Source organism: Diabrotica undecimpunctata, chromosome 10 (assembly GCF_040954645.1).
Source record: "Diabrotica undecimpunctata isolate CICGRU chromosome 10, icDiaUnde3, whole genome shotgun sequence".
NCBI lineage: Eukaryota > Metazoa > Arthropoda > Insecta > Coleoptera > Chrysomelidae > Diabrotica > Diabrotica undecimpunctata.
Window position 1 is genome coordinate 8829047 of NC_092812.1, and position 25091 is coordinate 8854137.

The 25091-nt window shown below is 32.2% G+C and overlaps 1 protein-coding gene across 1 annotated transcript in view; it reads right to left on the minus strand.

The window, feature by feature from the left end:
• Positions 1-379: 379 nt before the first annotated feature.
• Positions 380-25091, minus strand: part of LOC140452327 (E3 ubiquitin-protein ligase ariadne-1-like) — a 64609-nt gene continuing 39897 nt past the window's right edge. The window contains exon 6 of the mRNA XM_072546514.1: positions 380-24120. Within this exon, the coding sequence (XP_072402615.1) occupies positions 24039-24120 (82 nt within the window). The 3' untranslated portion in view covers positions 380-24038. The remainder of the gene's footprint in view (positions 24121-25091) is intronic.

Here is a 25091-nt window from a genome sequence, read left to right on the forward strand (position 1 = left end):
TCGCTAGAGAAGAGATTATTAATATTCGTAATAGTTGCAACATTCGTAATGTAGCAATACTAGTAGTAGTAATATCCATCATGAGATAGACGTGACTTTGTAATAAAATTCGCGGTACTTCTTAGAGAAATAAAACGAAAGTATTAGAGGATTTGCTCCAATATACGTCGATTTTATTCTGGAGTAACTCCGTGCTACAATTAACATGTTGTGACATTAACATGTTAAAACGATATGAATTGTGATAATGATACCAGAACATTATCTAAATCTGAAAATAAAATATGTTAGGTAAATAATTCAAAATGAACGATAAAATTCTATTTTTAAAAGTTTAATATTTACAATCATTTCACAAACTCAAAAATAAAAACAAATATTACAAATTTACAATATATTAATTCTCTACATTTACAGAAGCTTTTTATACATTTTCATTTGTCATCTAATTATTTTTTATAGATCTCTCTTTTTAAAATGAATGTAAACAAAAACTAAACAACCTTTTAAACATGAATCTTGAATGCTGAATTTTACAATTAAAGAGCCAAAAATTAAAAGTTTTTTAGTTATTTATTTACATTATGATTTACAATGTGTATAGCAGATATCCCCTTAATTTTATTTCCAAATTTCCAAACAACTTCATCCCTAGAGTGATGATGAAACATTTACACGGTTACTTATAATATACACGGTATATATATATATATATATATATATATATATATATATATATATATATATATATATATATATATATATATATATATATATATATATATATATATTGGTTTTAGTGTTCTTACAAGTCTCTCTGATGACGGGTAGACACAGAAACACGTGTAAGAGAATGGTAAGTGACTCGAATTAAATCCAAACGCAACCGTCTATATATATTTATTCTGTTTATCGTTCTTATTCGACGAAATGAGTACAAAAATGATGGTAAAAAATTTTTTATTTCAAAATTTTTAGTAGAAGGTATAAATAAAATACCCAAACGGGCTATATCACAAATACAGAACGTTTTCGGAATGTAAATTCCATCATCAGTGTAACAAAGTGCACATGCTATGAGCATTGTTACACTGATGATGGAATTTACATTCCGAAAACGTGCTGTATTTGTGATATAGCCCGTTTGGGTAGTTTATTTATACCTTTTACTAAAAATTTTGAAATAAAAATTTTTTTGTGATACATGGTATACAGCCAACTACAGGAACTTAGTTTCCTAGTGAATAAAAATGATGGTGATTTATGGCTAAATTGTTGATGCATAGTGGAATATAAATATTCCTAGCGTCGCTCTGAATAGCTTGATTAAGCTTGGGTATACAATTTACTTTAATTGCTATCGACTTTCACTTCATCTTCCCTCGTTAGAGGTCGCTAAAAGCAAACTCTGGTAATTATTTTCATATAATTGCCATACTAGTCGGTGCGTTTTGATTTGGTTTTAGTCTTCTTACAAGTATCTCTGATGACGGGTAGACCCAGTAACACGTGTAAGAGATAATTTAATATTAACTATAATAATTTTTAAATATTCCTAAATCACACCAGGATGAATACAAGACTGAAATAATACATATCCAAATTATTATATGATTATATGTACTAAATGTTTCAGAATAGAAAAAAACAGTAATCAGAATAGAAAACAATTTGTGACTATCCTTTTTGTTGTGGTAAAGGCTATTACTCCATAGCCTTCATATCCTATTTTGTTTTTCTGTTTGTAGGATTGTACTAAAAGATGTTGAAAAGTTCATAAAACGGGAAAATGTCATCACTAATAAATTAGAAGAATTATATTAGATAGTTGGAGCTATTTCGAACCATTTTTAAAAATAACAGATTATTGATCTTTTGTGTATTAACCTCTAAGCACATTAATGATTATTGAATTTGTATTTTATTGTGTGTAGGCTTTTTTGTGAAATAAGTGTGCAGAGGTTTTCTCAGTCCAGCAAATTCTCATTGACTTTTCTACATAAGTTGTAGTATACAAGATATTTTTATTTATTGCGCCTGATAAGTTTTTCTAACCAAGCAATGTCAGCTTTCGTCATGTCAATTTTTACCAACTTCATAACCTCTTCTGGATCAGAACAATCAACTACAAAAGTTATCAATTCTCACCATATTTAATAAGATAAATTTGCAGAATATGCGTTGCAACTTGAATGAACTCGTCCGTGAAGAGTAGTGGTGTATGTAGTAAACGCTTACTTACTGTAGTACAGTACATGCAATTCAGAGAATCCAAATCTTATAAAATAAATTTTGTAAACCGTATGATGGAAAAAACACCTACGTAAATATATGTTAACACAAATAGCTATATATAGGAAAACGTCTATTATAACGCATTAATATAAATGTCATAGAAACACCTCTATTATAACGCGTGAATATCAATTTCACTCAACTTTTTGAGAATATAGGATAGAGACAGACATATTCGAAAGAATACCATATTACATGAAAATGAGAATACAGCGGGGCTTGGCATACACATGGTGGCAGTGTATTAGATCAATCACTGTAAGATGGTAACTATAGAAATATTACACAAGAGAGTTACAGTTGGATATAATACAAAGCGGTAAGTTGGAATAAAATTTGTCATTGATATTCGTGATCAGAGTATTTAGAGCTTCGTTAGACAGTGTTCTTATTTTTATACTGAGCAAGCAGTAAAAGTTAGAAGAAGGTTTTAAGGTTTTCTTATTTACACATTATTTTTATTGATAAGAAAGGAATTTTTGAATATAAATGTATATTTAAAACTTTTGAACTGGTTGACAAAGATGTTTTTATATATTTTTGACATAGGGGGTAACTTTTAAGAATTGAAGTGTTGCAATTAACAAAAATTATTTTATATAAGCAGATAATTGCATTGTAGATGATATAAGTCCACTGCAAAAACGGTTGAACCTGGTAAACGATTTTTTACAATTATTTTCAATAAAAGGGGTGGTTTTTAACATTGTTCAAGTGTGAAGAATGTACACAATATTCATTATTATAATTTAAAATATTTTAATTGCATAATTTAATCCATAAAATGCTTTAATATTCATTTTTTTTTCAGTAAGGGGTGGTTTTCGCCTCAAAAAAAAAAATAAGGGATTAAATAAGCCTAATTGCAAATTATTAGCAAAATCGATTCAGTTATAAAAAATTTAGAGGTATTAACCTGTTTTCCTCCACATTGATTCGACTATATAAAAGCTGTAGTGTTTAGTTTTAATTTTGTATGATGAAAAATAATATGTGTAAAAGCAGTGTCGATACAGTGGACAAATTGTGTAACATTTTACAGAAAAACGTACATAAATCGTATTTGCCGAGGTAGTGAAATCAAACTGCTCATACGAGTGAGTATTTTAGTCCTAATTTTATATATAACTTACAAATGATAATATGTATTATTCATATTGGTTGATTTACAAATCAACAAAATTCAAACAAAATGCCTCTTATCTGCCTGAAAAATAAACATTCATACACTGCTCCAAATATTTTACAATATCTTAAAAGATAACATCACATTATTTCAGAAAAATTATTTAATAATCAGGCTTTCAAATCAAAACCGCTGTCATAAAAAAATTCAATTGTTACAATAAACATTTCAATCTGATGTTTATCACTGCTCTCTTACCTTGGAAACAATCTGTCTAAAGATCTTTTGAATTAACCTAGGCTTTCTTTAATATAATGGCAGCTTGGGTATACTATTATACATTTTAAAGTACATACTTTTGAAGTGTTAATCTACAGTCTATTAACCTAAGTAGAAGAAAGATCAAAGCAACTTCGTGGATTACTTAAGAATGTCATAACGAACTTTTTTATACTAGGAAAATCTTAAAGTGTTGCATTTTTCATTGAGACGCTGTGAACGTTTTCTCAATCTGGTCATGTTTAGCATAAACAGCAATCTAATCTTCTTCGGAATGCTTCATAAAAAGAATTAAAACGTGATGGTATGCATGGTAGACAAAAATGTTAGGGCATTAAACCTACTATGTAAATTTAATGACTATTAGTTAAATTATTAACAACAGTCTAATTTTATCAGGAATGGTTCATAAAAGATATTAAAACGTGTCGGTATGCATGAAGAAAAATTTGAAACTTTAGGAACACTGTACGAAAAGAGGGTCGATCTTGGTTCAGACCAAATCCTGCAGTCTCTGTAATCGAACCTAAACTAAATAAGATCAGAAAACCTATTGTAAAATCATGATACTTAGATAAACTGAGAAATGAGAACATCTGACAAGATATAGAGAAAGAAATTAACGAAGACCTCACTAACATACAAGATCACATAAACAGTATTAGAGAAATATATGAAAATTTAAATTGTATAAAAACACCGATAAAAGTACTGTGTAATAAATATCAAACAAGAGAAATAAAGTGTGGATAACACAAGAGATATTGAAGCTATGGACCAAAGGCAAGAAATTAAAAACTATCCACAGACGTACAAGATAGAAAAATAAAAGACACCAGCGAAGTACGGATTAAGAAATGGAAAAATATGACACCTTTAATATGTCCAAAAAAGTAAAAGAGATAACAGGAATCCAGAAGAAAAGCCAGATCGGTGTAATTACGAACAGAGATGGAAAAAACAAATTACAAAAATCGACTGAATACATATATATGAATGATCCTATATATTTAGTACCTTACTGTACGCGTACAACCATGGATTCCCGAAGCAGAACAAATAAAAACATTGAATGTTTCGAGATGTAGCACTATCGTCGAATATTGAGAATAAGTTGAGTGGACATAATCACAATGAAGAAGTACTATGTCAGATGAATAAAAACTAGAAAGTAATACTAAAGATAATAATTAGAGAAAACTGAAACATTTGGACCGTTTAATGAGGAGACAAAAATACACATTTCTGCAAAATATAATCCAAGGAAAGGTTGAAAGAAGAAGAAAATCAGGTCGCAGAAAAATATTCTGAATGGGAAACCTAAGAGAGTAGCTGGCTGTCCCACAAATGAACTGTTTAGAATAGCTGTAAAAGGGTCAGAATAGCCTTTATGACATCCAATCTCGAACATAAAGAATAAGAATATAAGATCAAAATGTTATTCACTTATTTTATCACTTAAGAATTTAAAATTATCACTCAAGTAACATTTTTATTATTTTATAAATTGATTTTTTTTTGTAACATGCTGCTTCTTCATTAATTTGATTGTTGGATCTATCAAATCTTGTACTAGAGATAATTATAAGACTTGTCTCTAGGACTATCAGACTTAACTAGCTTGTACTTGTTTTTCCTAACACTATACATACTTCCCCAGGGATATCATATCACATAGGGTGAAATGGGGTAACTGTGGTTTAGGGTAACTGTTTTTTTTTTTAATTAACAAGATATTATAAAATTTACAGTACATACTGGTTTAATCTCTCTGGTAGTAACTAGTGACAAATTCTTGAGACATCAGCTACCAAAATAAAAATTCAGTTAGCAACTAAAACTCTGACCGTCATGTTTTGATCTAAGTAAATTGCGTAGTATTTGAGTTAAATTTGAAAAACTTGATTCAGCACAGAAGCAGTGCTAATTTTCAATAAATGCTTCTGAAAGTAAACAGACATGACACATGATCGGTGCTACTATGGACGATGATACCGGGGGAACTGTGGTTCCAAAAGTTTTTAAGTTATTTTGTTTATAACTTATTCTTTGGGTGCAAAATGTGTCAAGAAAATATATTAAAAAGACTATCAATCGTGGTGTCGGAAGTAGGTATTCAATAGAAGCATTAGAACTGGCTATAAGAGATGTGAAATTGGGAAAATCTTCACTAAAGAAGGCTGTAATGGAGCATGACGTACCAAAATGGACACTCGGATTAAAAGTGAATGGGTGGAAAGGTAGACCAGCGGCAGGACATGCACAAGGTAATAACAAAATTAGGTACCTACTAGATTTTACTTTTTAAACAATGAAAATCTATTACAGGTGTGACTGGAGGTGGTAGAACTGCCCTTTCTAAAGAAGATGAAGACATTTTGACTTATAAACAAACTAACCTAGAAACTTCTCGGATAACAACTATGAGTAAGTGGGGGTTTGGACTATCTCGCAAAGAAATACTCAACACTGTACAGTACATATGTTCAGCAAAATAATCTGGAAACGCCCTTTAGAGAGTGGAAGCCTGGTGAAGATTGGTTTCTGAATTTTTCAAAACGCAACCGACTTTCTATTAAGAAGCCTGAGATAATTGAAGTAATAAGTGATAATTTCTTTGATCAACTGGAAACTATTATGAATAATTTACAACTTCAACAATACCCTGCTAGGATATGGAATGCAGATGAAACGGCTTTTAATTATTACCCCAGCCGTACTAAGGTTGTAACTGGAATCGGAGAAATAGCACAAAGGCAAACTGCAGGCTCAGGACGGAAACAACAACAGTTTTGGCATGTGCTAATGCCAACGGATCCATATTGCCACCTATGGTCCTCCACAAGGGCAAAAGGTTATGGGACAATATGTTTGGTACAGATGAGTATCGAGAGACATCTTACTACGTATCAGAAAATGGTTGGATGACTGAACAAGTATTTTTTCTATGGTTCAAAAATGTTTTTTTGAAAAATTGAGTTGAAAGGCCTGCTCTTTTGATTTACGATGGTCACATAATTCTGCAATATAGCAGCCTTTGGATGTGTCTGTCTTCAAGGGGCTTAAGTCTTCATGGGATGCTTTGTTAACAGATTGGCTGCGCAAAAATTTAGGAAAATAGCTAACAAAATGCGAATTTTCCAACCTTTTGGGAAAAGCTTGGCGCAGTATTTGAGAACCTGTTGTGGTGAATGGCTTTAGAAAAACAGGTATTTTCCTCTAAATCGAGATTCCATTATCAAAGTTTGATCCCGAAAAGTTAAAACGATATTATGAAGAGAAAAACATCCGACACTATCACTGACGAGCAAAGTTCTACGGGTAAGCAAACTACGATCCCATGTACAACCTCTTGCAGCTCTACTACAGAAAGCCAGAATTCTACTGCATCAACTTCCATTGCATCCTGGGAGAACATTCTACTAGCAACGGTTAAACCTTCTCCGAAGCTAGATCAAAGAAAGAGGAAAAGAATAGATGTTGCTGAGGTGATCACAACTAAAACCTATTTAAAACACCTACAGTTATCAAAAACTAAGACAAAAGCTTCGAAGAATACATTCAAGAAACAATCAAAATTAAGTAGTAAAGATGAAAATTCCGAACAAGTCGTTTATGCAGAGAGTGATGACTCATATGAAGCTCCAAATGACAATATGGAAGAAGGTGCGGAACTTCAAGTTCAAGAACCCACTGACGATAATATAATACCAGGAATATACGTCGTGGTACTAATAAACAAACGAGCAGTTACTCATTCGATTGGACTAATATGTCAAATTAATGCAGTAAAAAGAGTCGTGATAATCAAATGTTTGAAACGATGTTTGGTGGGGAATGCCTTCAAATTTCGTGGGGAAAACGAGCCTCTCTTGTTCGCTTATGATAATATATATTAGGAATACTGAACGACCCAAAATCAGAAGATGAAAACGTCGTTACGTTTTGTGAGGATTTAAGGAGATTCAAAAATATTGCCTAACTGTTTGTTGTTTCATGGTTTTTAATAAAAATTTTCGTTTCTGCATTTTTGATGTTGCTTTTATTTTAAACCACAGCTACACCTTTCATTATAATAACTACAAAGTGAAGTTTATCAAGCAGACCACAGTCTCCTCGTCAGGGTCCACAGTTACCCTAAATTAACGGGTAACTGTGGACCCTTAAATGGGAAAGAAGAATGTCAATACTCTTCTCTCTGAATTTATTTTTCAACTTCTATTGAAGAAATCATATTAACAGATTACTAATACATCTTTTTTTTCGCGTGCCATATCAGAATTAGCCGACGTTGGCGATCACCATTGCGAAGGCTTCTCGATCTTCTGCAATACGGAATAATTGTCTTGCATTTGATATCTGTGTCCATTCACGAATGTTTTTTAACCAAGAAACTTGTTTTCTTCCTACACCTCTACGGCCCTCTATTTTGCCTTTAAGGATCAGTTGTAATATTTTATATCGACTTCCCCTTACTATATGTCCCAGATAAGACATTTTTCGATCTTAAACAGTCTTTAGCAGTTCTCTATCTTTGTTGACGCTCCTTAGTACTTCTTCATTAGTTTTCCTTGCTGTCCAAGGTATCTTTAGCATTCGTCTATGAACCCACATTTCCAATGCTTCAATTTTGTTCATGATCGATACTTTTAGCGTCCACACTTCTGCACTATACAAAAGTACGGACCAAACATAGCACTTAACCATTCTTTGTCTTAGTTTTAAACTGAGATTATTATTGCAAAGAAATGACTTCATTTTCATAAAAGTAGTTTTAGTCATTGCTATTTTACGTTTTATTTCTATGTCTGGATCTAGTTGGTCCGTTATCACAGTTCCCAAATATGTCATTTTGTGAACTTTCTCAACTTGGAGTCCGTTTAATTGAAGCTTTGTATTGGGATGTGGGTCACGACTTAACCACTAAAAATTTGGTTTTGTTTACGATCAAGCAGATTTTGGAGACCTTCAATATTATCTGACAGAATTACTGTATCGTCTGCATATCTAATCACATTAAGTAGTTCCCCGTTGATTTTTATTCTATATGGTTATCTCCCAAGTGACATTTTAAATAACTGGTCCGAGTAAACATTGAACAGTGTTAACAACAAAATGCAACCTTGTCAGACTCCTCGTTGTATGGAGATTTCATCGGTGTAGTTGTCTCTAATTTTTACGATAGCAGTTTGATTCCAGTACAAATTTTTTACAAAATTCATATAATCTCTGTCCTGGATCGTTGGTTGTCCTAGACCATAAGGACCTACACTCTGACCTCCCCCAATTTTTGCACTGAAGTCGCCTATAATATATAAAATTTCGTGTTTATTAAGTTTCTGTATATGTACTAATACATATACAAACAAAAAGAAAGTGGTTTGAAACCCAATTAACTTCATAAGTAACTTCAAAATTAAACTTTTTATATTCCGTCCACAGATACCCCACTTCATCCTAGACTAACTGCTTTATTTTTTTTTGGAATGCTGTGGCAACTTTCCCATTTATTTTGGGCACTACTACTGGTTCGCGGTCAAGCTCTTAGTTTAATATGCTGTAAAATTACTGAGTCCAGCGAATTTTTACATTATTAATGTTAAAGTATTTCCAAAGTACATTTAAAATAGGATAAATGTTCAACGTTTATAGTAATTATTACTAGATGCCATGGTGCTCACAGCTTACATAAGTAAACGTATATTCGTAAAACTCTCTATTAAATTACTCAAATACTAAAGTCAACAGTACTTCAAACCAGAAATCATCAGTTTCCAATAATCCAAGCAGCACAAAATTATAATGTGATCAGAAAATATTTTATATAAATATTTGAAAACATTTCACATTGTTTACTTGTACGTTATTTTTTCTAATAATAATAATATAACAGTGCTACAGGCCTGTCTTCGGCCGCAAATTCCAACTTAAAGTCGCCTACCCAATTTGTATTTTATGCTATATAAAAAATGTCTGGCTAGAGTGGGTCTCGAACAAACTAACACTATATCAACACATATTGTTCACAACACTATTTTGTTCACAAAAAAGTTAACGCTGCAAACCCACTGAGCTACTCAGCCGACATTATTTTAATTTATATATTTTTATTTATATTTTTCAAAAAGATTAGTGTATAAATAATTAAAATTATATAAAAGTTAGTGTAGTAATTATTTAAAAAGGGAAATTTTTTCAGAAAAATTAGTCATAATTAACTATATAACGAATTTTTATAACAATTTAATATCACAATTACTGTTCCTTTTGAGCTTCCTTTTTGTTGTAAATTGAATTTTCGTGAAGTTAAGACAATTTTTCGATTGCATAGACTATAGGAAATTTGGGGCATCATGTTCTTTGATTGTATCAACTCAATGGACGTCATACATTATTGTAATTTGCACGAATACACTACTCCACTACCATCCAAAAGTGTTGCAGAATTCCAGAAGATTTTTTAATTTTCAAAATCATCCACATCTAAGAGTGTTTGGTTATTTGCGGTAGAGAAATTGCTCTTGTATGTATATTTTCTATTGTAAACAACACGAGCTATAGATTTACAAGATGTACTGCCAAATGAACAACTGTTTGATACGTTCATGAAATGGAAATGCAAAGAGACGCAAAGCGAAAATTGATAAAGCTCGATTTCATCTATTTGTGTAGATGCTTTTCCAACTCCAAAAATTCGCTTTCATATCGCGTTCTTTTGTAATATATTTGATCGATTTCACTTAATTGCAATACTCTACATTGATGTATGATTTGAAAATATTTGAGAGTAATGGAGAATATGGTACGACCCAACGATTATCGACTTCAATGTCATCGTTGCACACTTTTAAAGTGATTAATTCATCCATCTTCAGTGGATAGTGGATGATACAGTAAATATCCATTATTTCCAGTTATAGTTTCGAAGTTTAAGTCTCTTGGATAGCGTTTTGTGCATTTTCTATCATTCAATCGCGCAACATAGATCATGTACAAAATCATGTCTTTAATAACAATTTCGAATAAACTTGGATCAATGCCGACATCTGGTATTTCTGCTGAAATGATTTCATAAATTTTGTCTGGTGTAATTTGGTACATGCGCTAATCCTGTTTTCTTTCATTCAATCGAATATACCCAATAGCGTCATTTTCCAAAAACACAAAATCATTGCATCTTGTTCGAATTCATGCATGTGCCCTGAGCTTGCCGAGAATTACTGCGGTAGCCGGTAATATAACCATTCTCAAAGATCATTGGTATTGCCATCGTAGCAATTGCATCGCGTAATTAGAAGTTGATCGATTTTTTCATACATATCTACAACGTACTCACGGAACAATTACAGGAATTTCAAACTGTGGCTGTCTACGCTCTAAAGATTCATCCATATTTGTCATCGCACTGACTTTCTTTTTAGTATTCTGCTGTGTTGTGGATTTATTATTCTGATGTTGGAATGATAACCATTTTCCTTATTAAAATAAAATTGTTATTGAAATGAATATTATAAACTATATGTTTCAAAGACTCGCTGAGCATATCACGTCAATTAAATTTTTTATCGGATATGACGATCGCCACTTCATTCATTGTTGGTGCGTTGTATTGTCTTTCATTGGTTGGTGTTTTATCTGCTCTAATGACAACAACGTAATCATCAGCTGGCTTCGCTCGAGTGCCGTTCTGAACAGTCGAACTAATTCTTTGTATTGATCGAAGAAATTTTGTAATGCAGCTACAACTTCTCGATTAATCCTGGTATTGAATCAACTTTGATCGATTTGTTCATCAGTAGCTCCCATGAAATAAATTTTGAGAAATCTGAGGTCTGAAAATTGTGAGTAGTATCTGAAATGTGTGAGGAGTAGGACTTCATATCAACATGGGAAAGACCAAGGTGATGATAATCAGTAGAAAGCCCACTATGGAAATTCAGGTAAAAATAATCAAACAATAAAACGGGTTGAAAATTGTAAGTACCGTGGAGCTAACTTAAGTAGCAAATGGAACTATGACTTATGAGAACTATCAAAACTGACATGATCTTTCTTTAAATCTTTCAAAGCCGTGTTAGAAGTTATAATAAGCACAAAGCAACAATAAAGGAAGAAACTCAAAAATGCACTGAATAAAAGAAAATTCTGTACATGTAAAGTATAAGCGCCGAAGCACCAGAAACATACAAATGAACAAGGGAAAGAACACAGAAGTAAAACGAACAAAAGCAAAAGGAAAGAACGAAGAAAAGCAAGAAACCTGCGCGCCTATTGAACAATATATGAGCGGAACAAGAAAATCTGAATCCTGGAAAATACTGAAATCCTTAAGACACAATACCAACGAAAAGGTCCAAATACAATAAACAATAGGATGGGGAGACTAATATAAAGAGCGAAGTACCCGAAATTTATAGAAAGACACAGAACAGCAGCAACAAGATAAATAGAAGATTTAACTAACATTAAGCGAAGTAAATTAAGCCCTAAAAACTATAAAAAATCATAGGGGCCAGGAGGAATAGTAAATAAGCTAACCTAGTATGGAACGGAAAAACTGCACAAAATCATACATCAAATGCTCCAAACTGCAATAAACTAATTCAAAACCATAAAAGGCTTACTACAAAAATCCCTTACATCTCCTACCCTGTTCAAAATCTTTATAGAGGAAGTTCTAAAACCAAGGGCAAAGAAATCTGAAGATATGGGAATACCAGTCAGAAACAGCTTTTATACACACTAAGTTTCGCAAGTAACCAAGTTGTGATAGTTCAAGACGAAGAAGATCTAGCAAGAACGGTCATTTCCTCCTTTACCAAGGAGCAAATTAGCGCATACAAAAAGATGTATTACACAACATACCGTACATGTGCTCTTTAGTTATTTCTTCAATTTCGACTGTATGTAATAGTCCTACCAGAGATCTAAGAGAGTCATTAATATTTATTATCAATAAGTGTCTACCGCAAGGCAGCGGGGGATCGCCTCTGGACAGGATCGTACTTTTATTTTCGATTTGTATTACGTATTCAATTGGATTATATCTTGCCTATCGATAATAAATATTAATGATTCTCTTAGATCTCTGGTAGGACTATAACTACTTTTCTACACTACACTCCATTTTTTTAAGTGTTTATGCATTAAATATATATATATATATATACATATATATATATATATATATATATATATATATATATATATATATATATATATATATATATATATATATATGTAACAAAGGTTTTTAAACCTTTATTATCTGGTTACCCGCACGTTATAATCAAGATGGTCTGATCGAACCGAAAATGTTTGGATTAAACTAATCCTTTGGAGTTTGTTACATTTAAATTAGTGATGGGCTAAACTGGTTCTGTAATCACAGGTATAACTGTGTTCGTGATTTTTTATTCATTGTGATTTTTACCTTAATTGTGATTTAACAGAGCAACCAAATAGTCGTATGCGTATGTTAAACTACGAATAAAAAGTGTTGCCATTATCCATCATAAACTTCTACACATGTTATTATTCTGTCTCGGTCACGATTATAAAATTGGGTTTGCTAGAACGCGTTAAACTCGTGAAAATAATTTTACATTAATAAATAATTTGATGTTTTTTTTTCATTGTTTCTATTTTATAAAAATAACAGTTATACACAATATAAAGTAAATAACAAAATAAATTTGTTGAAAAAACTATTTTTGTTTAAAATTATAAATCTAGCGGGTAATTATAGTATACAAAAAACAAAACAATTTTATATGTTTAAAAATTCAATTTTTTATAATGTAAATGTGATGTAATGTATTATAACCCATCACTGCCCACTACAAATATACACTAAACTAGCCATGTTCATATTTCTTCAATGACGATATAGTATTATTATCTTTGCCTTTGCATTCCTTATTAGAAAGACACTTTACAACCTCCATCTCGTTATCCTCTTACACGTCTCTCATTTCACAACTTTGCGACTGAGACGAGAACGTGACATATATCACGTTTTAGCGATGAATAACTACAGACATAGAATAAGACCGAAATCACAGTCACAGTATTATTTTGTTGTTATTCACAGGTCATAATTGTTATTTTCTAATCACAGGGTAGTGATATTTAGCCCACCTCTAATTTAAATATACCTATGACAAAAATAAGTCTTTATACTTGCTTTTTATTTTTAACTTTTGGTGGTGAAGTTGGCTGATTGGCTACATCAGCACAACTCAAAAAACATTAAATATTGAAAAACAATACTTCAATTCATCTTTAATTTATGGAGTGGAATAATACCAACAGCAACTGTTGGTAGTATTACCAGAGTTGCTATGCGAAAATTTTACTAACATCACAAGTTTTGTGTAATGTAAACGAAGCTAAAATACTGTGAGTAAGACATACATTGCATTATTTCATAATTCCCTACATTCCCTCCTATCCCGATTATACGGCAACTCTGCTGCGAAAATGTCAACGTCAAAATTGGATGAATTTCAATTAAAACTTGTAACATTTTACTAGCAATAACTTTGGTGCCACAAAGCAATAACTTTTGAACCATAACAATTATTACATAGTCGATTTATATTTAGACTAATGTGTTCAGATCCTTGTTTCCGTATGTAACATGAATGTTGTTAATTGTATTCACAATAATAACTTCCTAGAATAGATTATATGTATTACATTTTTACTTTTTCACGTATGCTACCTTCTTGTAACTTTTTGATTTGCTAATTTTTACACTGTGTATAAAAACCTGTAGGTATGTTAATATCTCGACTTATGAATCACAATTCACTTAAGTTTTAATCCATCTTAACCCCATAGCTAAAAAAACCCTTTGTGTCTAAAAAAAACATTTTTAATGCTTCTTTAGTAAAAAAATATGGAAATGCGAAAAATTTTAGTTCATCATTAAATTCCGATAGTCAATCAATTATTAAAAGATAAAGTTATGTAACTCATAGATTCTCTGTTAATAGTTATTTAACCAACAAGTGTATTAATAAGGGCGATTAACAATTGAGACATTTTTCACAATTAACAATTGATAATTCACGAGTTCGTTACAAAACTTTTCCGTCGACCGTACTTTTCAAAAATAATGATATCTTAGTTTAAATTTTTATTTACTTAACGATAAACAACAATTTTTTCAGCTTTCATTAACTTTATTGAAAGTTTAATTTTCCTTTGTGCTAGTTTTATTATTGTAAACATTAATATTCGAAATAGTACAATTACTGAAATTAAAGGAAGGTATTGATAAATGATTATCTGCTGTATAGCATTTTGACAAATTTATATTTGTCTTCTTGGACCTCTGTAAATTCTGTGATAGAAAAAGAAGCGGTGGTGCTAAAGGAAGTACTTTGACAAGGTTTAGTGGTATTTTGTCCCAAGATTTTTTCAGCCGTCTCAAGTTTATTCTGCATAGAATTATCTATATAACCTGCTACAGCAGTCGATTTCCAGTCACCTAGTCTGCACCATAGCTGAAAAGTCTGCACCACTGTCACACAGTATTGAGACAGAGGAACGTCTAAAACAATGCCCAGTGTAGAGATGCGGGTGCTCTAATTTTAAGAATTTAGCAATAACGGAAGGAATTTTTGGAAAACGTATTTATGCCAACTGGCTGTGTGGAACATTTGTTATTTTTATAAAAAATGAAAAATCGTTTATGTGGTGTGTGTGCCGGTCTTAAAGAAATATAGTTTTTGATCGCATTGAGAATGGTATTTGCTTCGTTATCTACTATGGTAAATATTCTTTTTGTGTGTGTTTTTGATACTTTTATTGCGACAAGAAACTTTGACTCCAAGTCTTGAACGTTATTTGTTTCTAATTTCAATAGTTCGTCCTTTCTTAACGCACCAGCCACTGCGAAAATCAATGCAACCTACAAAATGAAATTGTATGAAATACGAGTATTAAATATATAAACTTAATTTACTGGTTTACGTTTATCATTAGAAACACGTCGTTAGAGCATCAGAGATGAATTTCTGGACTTGTTCTTTTTCAAGTGTTTTTTATTTCTTTGGTACATAACCTGTTCTTTTTTCTTGATAAATATAATTAACTTATTATATTTAGATATATCAATGTTTGATTTTAAACTTAAGGTTAATTTTAGCATCGAATATTTGGGCCACAAACTTGCTATTAGTCCTTTTTCGGCAATGTTTGAAAAATATGTCAACAATACAGATTCTGAATATCGTATTATTTTTCTCTCGTCACACCATGCAATAAATTCAGCGTATGTTTTTTCATACAACACTCTGCTTTTTTCAGGCAGTAAACTGAAAGATATTTCATTTGCAGTTTCTGCCACTTCTGGTGGAGTTAAATTAAACTCTTCGTCAAATCCATCTTTTGATTTTTCAAATACACAGAATTTTAAACAATAAAGTAAATAATGACATACAATGACAGATAGTACTAACAGCGGCTACTTCATTTTAAATTTTTTAGTGGGAATATAAATAGGTATATGTTTGGTTGCCTACACCACAGGTCACTGCCAATTACAGAGCGTTTAATTAATTTAGGGGTCATTTTGTGGTAATGATTTTGAGGGTGTTAAAATTGATCATAAATGGACGGTCGACGGAAAACAAAATTAGTTGACAGCTAAAATATTCTTTAGGTATGTTGTAAAAAGATGCTTGAAAGGTGATGCTCCGTTTTAGACAAACAGTAACAAACGGTTTTCTTAAAACAGTCCTGAAAAATTGGTTTAGTTATAAATAAATCTGGAAAACCATATTTTTATCTTCTAAAATTATTTTTAAATCATGCTAAAATGTAAAAATAGGCATACTTAATTTTTTCTGTATAGATATTTCGCGAAAATTAGTACACAATACAGCTCAAGTCAATCTGGTAACAGGTTGGAGTAGGATCAAAATTTTATAATAAGACTATGTTAGCAAGTACAGTTACTCCCAATATAAAATAATTTATTTAGAATATAAATCGGAAATCGAATTCAGGATTCAGCCTAAATCTGTGCTTTCTAAATGTTGCAAAGCAAGCAGACATGGGGATTTATAATTGTATCCACGTCATGCCAATCTGTCTAGACAGAAATCCCTTCGTGAAAACGATTTCAGTACATTTGTCGTCTGCTTGCTTTGTAACTTTTAGAAAGCCCAAATTTAGGCTGAATCCTGAATTTGATTTCCGATTTATATTCATATATTTATATTTATATATAATTAATTAATTAACAACATTAATTAATAAAATTATAAAACACAATACAATACCGGAAGATTGGAGAACGAGCGAACTAATTCTACTATTCAAAAAATGAGATAAAAAACAGCCAGAAAACTACAGAGGTATAAACTTGTTAAATACTACGCTAAAACTTACAACTGAAATTTTATAAGTGCTAATAAATCAGAGGATAAGTTTTGCAGATGAACAACAGGGTTTTCGTAGTGGAAGATCGTGTACAGGTGCAATATTCGTTATAAAGCAAATTACTGAGAAATCACAAGAGTATAATAGACCAGCATTTCTGTGTCTGATTGAAAAAAAGCGTTTGATAGAGTAAGACTCAAAGATGTAATCCATCTGCTGTACAATAGAGAAGTTATCACTATAATAGAAAACAACACAAAATGAAAGTCAGAATACATGGATAACTTAGAGAACCTATAGAAATAAGCAGCGGAATAAGACAAGGGGATTCATTGAGCCCCATGCTTTTCAATTTGATCATCGATGAAATCATCAAAAGCGTTAACAAAGGAAGAGGATACATAATGGGAAACAAAGAAATCAAAATACTCTGTTACGCAGACCACGCAATATTGATAGCCCAAGATGAAGATAGTCTGCAAAGACTGGTCCACAGATTTAACATAAGAGCAAAATAATTAAATGTGACAATCTCATCTCAGAAAACTAAAACAATAGTAGTCAGGAAAAACCAACCAGTAAAATAGAAATTTATGGCATCAGTATTGTACAAGTAATGGAAATAAAATACCTGGGAATTACACTGTCTAGCTATGGAGACCTGGATAGAGAAGACACCAAAGAAGAGATCAAGTACAAAAAGCATATAAACTAGTAGGATGCCTTAATAACACTATATGGCAAAACAGACACATTAACACTGAGATTAAGACAAGAATTTAAAGCCAGTCTTCTTCTTCATGTATTATCTCGTCTAAGAAGGTTGGCAACCATCATGGCAATTCGCACTTTCGATACCGCTGCTCTAAAGAGGTCATCAGAAGTGGAATTAAAACAAGCTCTCAAATTGTTTAACCAGGAGATGCGTCTTCTTCCGTGACTCCTTCTACCCTGTATTTATCCTTGCATTATTAATTGCAACAAGTTATAACGCTCGCCTCTCATGACATGTCCCAGATATTGCTGTTTTCTGACTTTAATTGTATTTAAAACCTCTTTATCTTTTCCCATTCTTCTCAACACCTCGACATTCGTGACTCTATCCACCCTAGATTCTATCCACCCTCTATAAAGCCAATACAAGACCAATAATGACATATACCTTAGAGGCAAGACCCGACACAGCCACAACGCAAAGGCTACTGGAAACTGCAGAGATGTGAGTACTGAGAAGAATTACAGGAAATACGCTGAGAGATCGAAAGAAAAGTGAAGACATTAGAAGAAAATGTAATGTACAGTGTATAAGTGAATGGACACAAAATAGAAATAAGAGTGGAATAACCACATAAGCAGAATAGAGGAGCCCCGTGTCATCAAAATAGTAAGAAATAAGTGACCAATCGGCAGAAAAAGTATCGGACGACCTCGCAAAAGATGAAACTTCCATAGAGGTATTAATCCGCCAATGAACCAGCAGAATTGCTTATAAAGAGGAAGAAGAAGAAGCGATTGATAATATAAACATTTTTACCCTGTTTATAATAACACAAATTGCTTTTTCTTTTGATTTTGATCGGCTTATGTTTATGCTGATTTTTGGAAATGATGCCACTTTTAGATGGACCTGTCGCGATAGCAGTCGATTTCATTGTTGAAGTCATGAAGAATTTTGTCATCGGGAATTCGATAGTGTAGTAGTCAGAGAACAAATTGGGGTCTGAAGGAGGAAACATGGTTTTCGAAACCCGCAAATTTTGGCTTAATTTCATGAATTTTGATAAAAAAAAAGGTGATTTAAGCTTAAAATGCTATGTGACAGTCTTTGTGAAGTGAGATAATCACCGTTCTATTGCTGTATTCAGCAATATAAAGAATACATATTGTTATCATCCAGGATAACCTGAAGCCCAGTTTGATGTTTGACCTCTCCCAAGATTTGTCCAGCTTCGATTTTTTATCTCCCATTGGTCGGATCAGATTTGTAGCATTTGCAAATTCTTTGAAATATGTATTGAAATCCCCTCGTATTTGCTAAAGCAATCGAAGAATATTTTAGTGTGTTTCATTTTCCATTCGTACGTATTAAAATACGGAATTCTTCCAATTCATCTTAGCGTCGCCGAGTAAAATAAACCATTTTTAGAGTAGTTTATATTTCCTTGGTATTTTCTTTGATCGAAACCGCTTTTAGGATATTCTGCGTTTCAAATAAATATTCCAGTTTATATGTTTTGTTTATGCTAAGTTAAGCGAATGAATTTAAAAGATTATTAGATGACTCTCGCTGAGGCGTGGTCAAGAGCGGTAGGCCTCAGAATTTGTATGGTTTTCTCATTCTTCGCCCTTTCCATGGAAATCTAGAGTGTAGTGGAGTATATAAGTAGCAGTTCAATTATAGTTACAGTTGGAGTGAAATTTAAAATGTTGCCATTTATATTATTATTATAAGGGTATATTATTACTCTTACTATATCCTTCCTTTTTTTCAATTCTTGAAAAAATGTACTTGAATCGGGACATGGTGTTTATAAATGTTAATGGTAAAACGGTTCAAGTGCAGATGTTGGCTATTACTAATCATTTTTTAAGTATTCAACTAAACTTTATTTTGCAAACTTTTAAGTACAGTACCATTCGTAATCCGACTCTAAAAAAAATATCTTCTTCGGCATCGTTCCCGTCGGCGTCGCCTCTGCTGGCAGCTGATTCTGCTAATTTCAATTTTGCATCTGCCGTTGATGTTCCAGTATATTTCAAATTTCGGTAAAAAGGAGTGGTGACATAAGGGAATGTAGTCCAATAGACTTTTTGTAGATTTTTATATTTGGCATCCTTAATTGGTAGCGTCGTGTTATTAAAAGCGTTTGGAGAGCTGAAAAGATAGACGTTCAGTTTGTGCTTTTCCCACATCCAAAACTCAATATCCTGGTTTAAAGTATGCTTGTACCTGAAAGCCAGTTTTTCTGTCTTAAAATATGCCAACCACGAAATACTGCGACATTGTATTCTTTGACCAACAGAATTCTTTTTATGATCTTTCATTATTTCATGTAGAATCGAAAACAAGTAAAAATCTTCTGCCGCCATGTTGTAAACTACAAACTTGGTTGTATTTTTTATAACACGTTCCCAATCTGCTGGAACAAAAACTTGTAAGAATTTGTCGTTTCTTCTTTTCAATGAAACCAAAACTGCGGTCACACTCCATATAGGTATGACCAGGTTCCAGAAACTTGTGATGGATCTCGGTGATATGAGTAGCTTGAACGATGAAGGAGAACAGTTTGCAAAAGTTTTTGTTTTTATTCTGCCCTCCACAAGAGTCACTATATGCAACTATCTTTGTGACCTTGGGGGGTAGACACCTGATAAATTTTATCAGACAATGAGCCTATTTCCTTGGAACCTCTTGCTGCAATTGTTTCTTTCGATTAAAACATGTGAATTTGTCCAGTAAGTAAGTTGTATATAAAACAATTGTACGTCCATAGTTGACGAAGGTAAAATACCCTGGACGTAGTTACTAGTGGTGTTGGCAATGTCTGTTGCAAATCATAACAGTATTCTTAACATTTTTGTGTTTTTCAATATCTAATGTTTTAGAATCTTTTGCTTTCTTAGCTTTTCTCTAATGTAGTTCTAAATCCCGTTTAGCGTTTGAAATGGTTTCCTCATTTTCAGAATATTTTATCAATTTCTGATAATTGTCACAGTGATTACATGGATCACTATAAGGCTTGTAAAATTTCAAATTGAACTCTGTGTTGAAGACAAATCGATAATATGATTATTTTACAGGTTCTTCTTGTTGTTCATTACAAAATTCGTTATATACATTATACATCTTACTAATATTCAAATCGACAACAAGGTATTTAATATTGAGATTGTCTTTTCTCGAATAATGGCTCTAATACTTTGGAAACTTAATGTGGGAAATCACCATATTTTTGGATGATTGTTTAATTTTGTTTGGGAGTTCCTTCTTTATCAGGTTCACTCATTCCGAATTCCAATATTTTTGAACAACCTGAAATCTGCGCACAGAAATGTCCAAAAGTACGTAAGAAAAACGTTTTGCAGACACGTTTTCCGAGCAGAGTTATTATGGTGCTGTAGTTTTTCTTTTTAGAAGCTTCTTCATTGTATCTTGCTGGGCCAACCTTTTTTATACAGGCGGAGAGAAACGCTGTTTGCAGATCGTATGAAGGTAATTCATAAAATGTTTGGAATATCTTTCCATTTCATTAATGTTCTCGTTGCAATGAAATCGACATAAATGGTTATAGACTTTCAGTTCTTTGGCTTTCTGTGGTTTATTTTTTCGTCCGACATACGCTTTCCTTCAGTTCGCATTTTCTTTGCTATGTTGTCTTTCAAATTTTGCGGTCTCGCTTACGTTTACTTGTTGTTTCACGAGTAATATGTAAATGGTCATTGTTTTCAGAGAAAAACTAGTCAACCTCTGTGTCACCATCCGCTTGTTCTTCTTTATCCGGTATATAATCTGAATCGTCGTCGGTTTGAAAAGGATCAGAATCTTCTGCAACAAACACGAAATATTGAATTTTATAGAAAACCCTAGTGCTGGTGCGTGGCAGTGATCTAGAAATTTGCCTTGGGATGAGAAATTTGCCTTAGGCCTTTCAATGAAACACCAATCAGAAGGCATAAAAAATAAACCCAAATATAAATAATACCTTATATGCATTAAGTTCCCTTAATTTTCCTAACCAACGTGTTTTTGGGTTTAATTTGTCTGTCTGTGGTTTAAGTTCCATGTCACCTAAGATATTTTTGTGTTTCAACAATTTTTTGACTACAACTTGAACGTTGCATATTACTTAATTAGTCTTTAAAATTCGACACAAATTTAATATTTATTTACTTGAAAATATTCCTGTGTTTTACATGTGTTTTTACAGAATAGAAAAATAGTTTTGTGGTAAAAAGGTTCAAGCGCACCTAAATATGTTTACTACCAATGCAAACTGCAATGTTTTCAATAAATTAAATGTAATGGCGATAGATGGCGACTGTAGGAAAGAAATATGCTTGAATCGTTTTACCACCAAGTTATAATACCATTTAAGTATGCGAGTCTGTACTTTGAGTATATTTTTAGAAAAGTGCACTTAGACCCTTTTACTTCTAACCCCCCCAATTGAAGTGTTTTAATTGAAAAATATACTTGTATGTACTTTGAAAATAGTATATAATTATTGTTTATTTTGAATGGGATCTTCTACAAGGCGTTACAAATTCTCCATGCTACCACAAATCAGAGTAGATTTAAATTACTGTTAAATATTTCAGCCACATAGGTTTATTGCAGAAGTTGTTCCTACTGCAGAACGAAGAAGTTTAGCTAAACGGTTCAAAACAACAAACCACAATGAAGTAAATCAATGTGCTTTTACTCCAGTAGCAAAAAAAATCGTATTCGACCTCCATGGAGTATTGAGTTCGTGAAGTTGCTGTGCGTATTGAAAAAGAAAAAAATTATTTCAATTGTATCATAAAACATACACCAACTAGCTGTATAATTTTTGGACTCATTTGCATGGTGATTAGCAGAGATGACTACCATGTTTTCTTAATTTTATAGGAAAAACATTTTTTGTACTTTCTGAATTTAACACGTACTTCCTTTTAATATGCTAATTTTAAAGTAGATTCACGATATTTTACTTTCTTACGCCTTAAGATCAATAACAGTCCACAGCAGTTGTGTTTTAAAAACTTAAAAACACAGTTAATTAAGACACGGGTTCGCATCTCAACACTTTAACATAACCTTACAAAACGTTATTCGAGACAACAATATAGGTAGAAGAGGAACTATATTTAATAGATTTGTTCAGACTTAAGCATACGCTGACAACACGGATTTAACAAAAATAAGACGTGTATGCCTCAGGCAGACATTTTAATATATGTACATGTGTTGTAACCTAAATTGCGGCATGTTACAACTTTTGTATAATATTAACTGCACGCGAGTTAACATAACCTAGTTAGTAGGTAGTCAACGTGTCATGCAGCTATTATAAAAATCATATAAAATAAAATAAAATAAAATTCATATAAAAAAATCATATTCAAGTTATTTATACCTTATCCTGATTATAGACAACAAGGCGATGCGGCAACAGTCGCAACTGTCTTCCGTAAACTGTCTCAGTTTGCAAAAACTAATAATATGGAAATTGGTAGACGAAATGTAAAGAAATAATTCCAAACTACGACTTATACCTCAGGAAACATCATTACAAAACAACAAATTAAATTAATCTAAACCTAAATGAAATAAAACCAAATATATGTCGATTAACACACATAAAAGAGCAGAGAATGTTGATGATCTGACCACCAATAACAACGATTTCGGAGCAGTTGGAGAACAACAATAGCACATAAGTAAAAATAAAAAGACGCATAACAATCACAAAACACACAATTCACAAAATTTCTGTACGAAAATGTAATTTGGGCCAACTTATCTTAAGTCTCTTTTCTATAAATTTTTCCCTACAAATTTAATGAGTTTAAATAGCTCTATCAAATTATATTGATACATTTTTGTAATTCAAGAATAACGATGTTATAGTAGTCTTGACTACTTGCCTCGAGGCACTTTATACAGTAATTAAAATCACTTAGCATGACTCACGTTTTAATGAGTACCATTAACGCTAAAGTCCGGCTCGAACGTAAAATATGATTTCCAGATTTTTCCGATCTACTGAGGTATATTTTGCGTTCCTATAAAATAAATATTCCAAAATTAGGCTATAAAAAATAAATACAAAACGTAGATAAATTAATTACACTACGTAAATAAAATCCGTATTTTGTTTCTTCCTTTTTTAAAGGTAACTAGATATAAGATCTATCATACTACAATACTAGTTACGGAACGGATGTAATTTGTAGACGCTTATTCATTGTAATCCCACCATTCTTTTTCATATCCTTCGTGAACATGCTCTAATAACACTTTTCGCCGACTATCGCAGTACCTAAAAAACAAATAGTACATATTATTCAGGATATCATATCTAATAAAGTATAAACATAACCCATAAATAAAGTACATAAACATAACCCTCAAAATAAAGTTTTCACTCAGCAAGAAGTAAACAGTGCAGTTTTACAGGCACAGATTACAAATAACATGCAAGATATCCAACAATTAGGGGTTCAGGTACGCACACCTAATAAAGATAATGAGTGGCAAGTAGCCAAACGTAGAACCCGTAGTTTTGTGGTGGGCTGAAATGAAAATACTTCCCAGGTTCAAGCAGTTCCAAAATTTATATCATTTCATGTCACTAGGCTTACTCCAGGAACTAAACCTGAGCAACTGACGGCCTTTTTGGAGCCAAATTTCCCAGGCGTAAAATGTGAAGAGCATTTATCATCCCACCCCGAACATTATGCCTCAATGAAAGTTACCATCAGAGAAGACGATTGTAGAGAAGCATGGAAACGAGAAGCTTGGCCAAAAGGAGCAGTAGTCTCGAGGTTTTTTATGAAAAAGAGGATGCCACCAATATAGGAGGATCCTCAGTTATAAAGAGCAGTATCATCCATCAAAATGCTCAATCAGTGGGAAATTGTATGGATACAATCCAAGAAGAAATCTTACAACATAAAGAGTGCATCGCAGTTTGTTTAAGTGAACATTGGAAACCCAATACCCAATTACAAAATCACAATTTTATGGGTTTCAAATTAGTTTTTGCTTTCTGTAGAGATGAAAGCGAACATGGGGGCACAGCAATCTACATAAAAGAAAGCTTATCATGGAGGATAAGAAAAGATGTAAGTGCTAAGGCAAAAACATATGAATGTTCATGTGTAGAAGTGTGTTTTTTAAATTGCAAAATTTTAATTCTTTGCATATATCGTACTCCAAAGTCTTGTGTGCTTTCAGGTAGAGCTCTCTAGTTTTTATTGCAGGTGATTTTAATATAGATTTGAGGAGTCA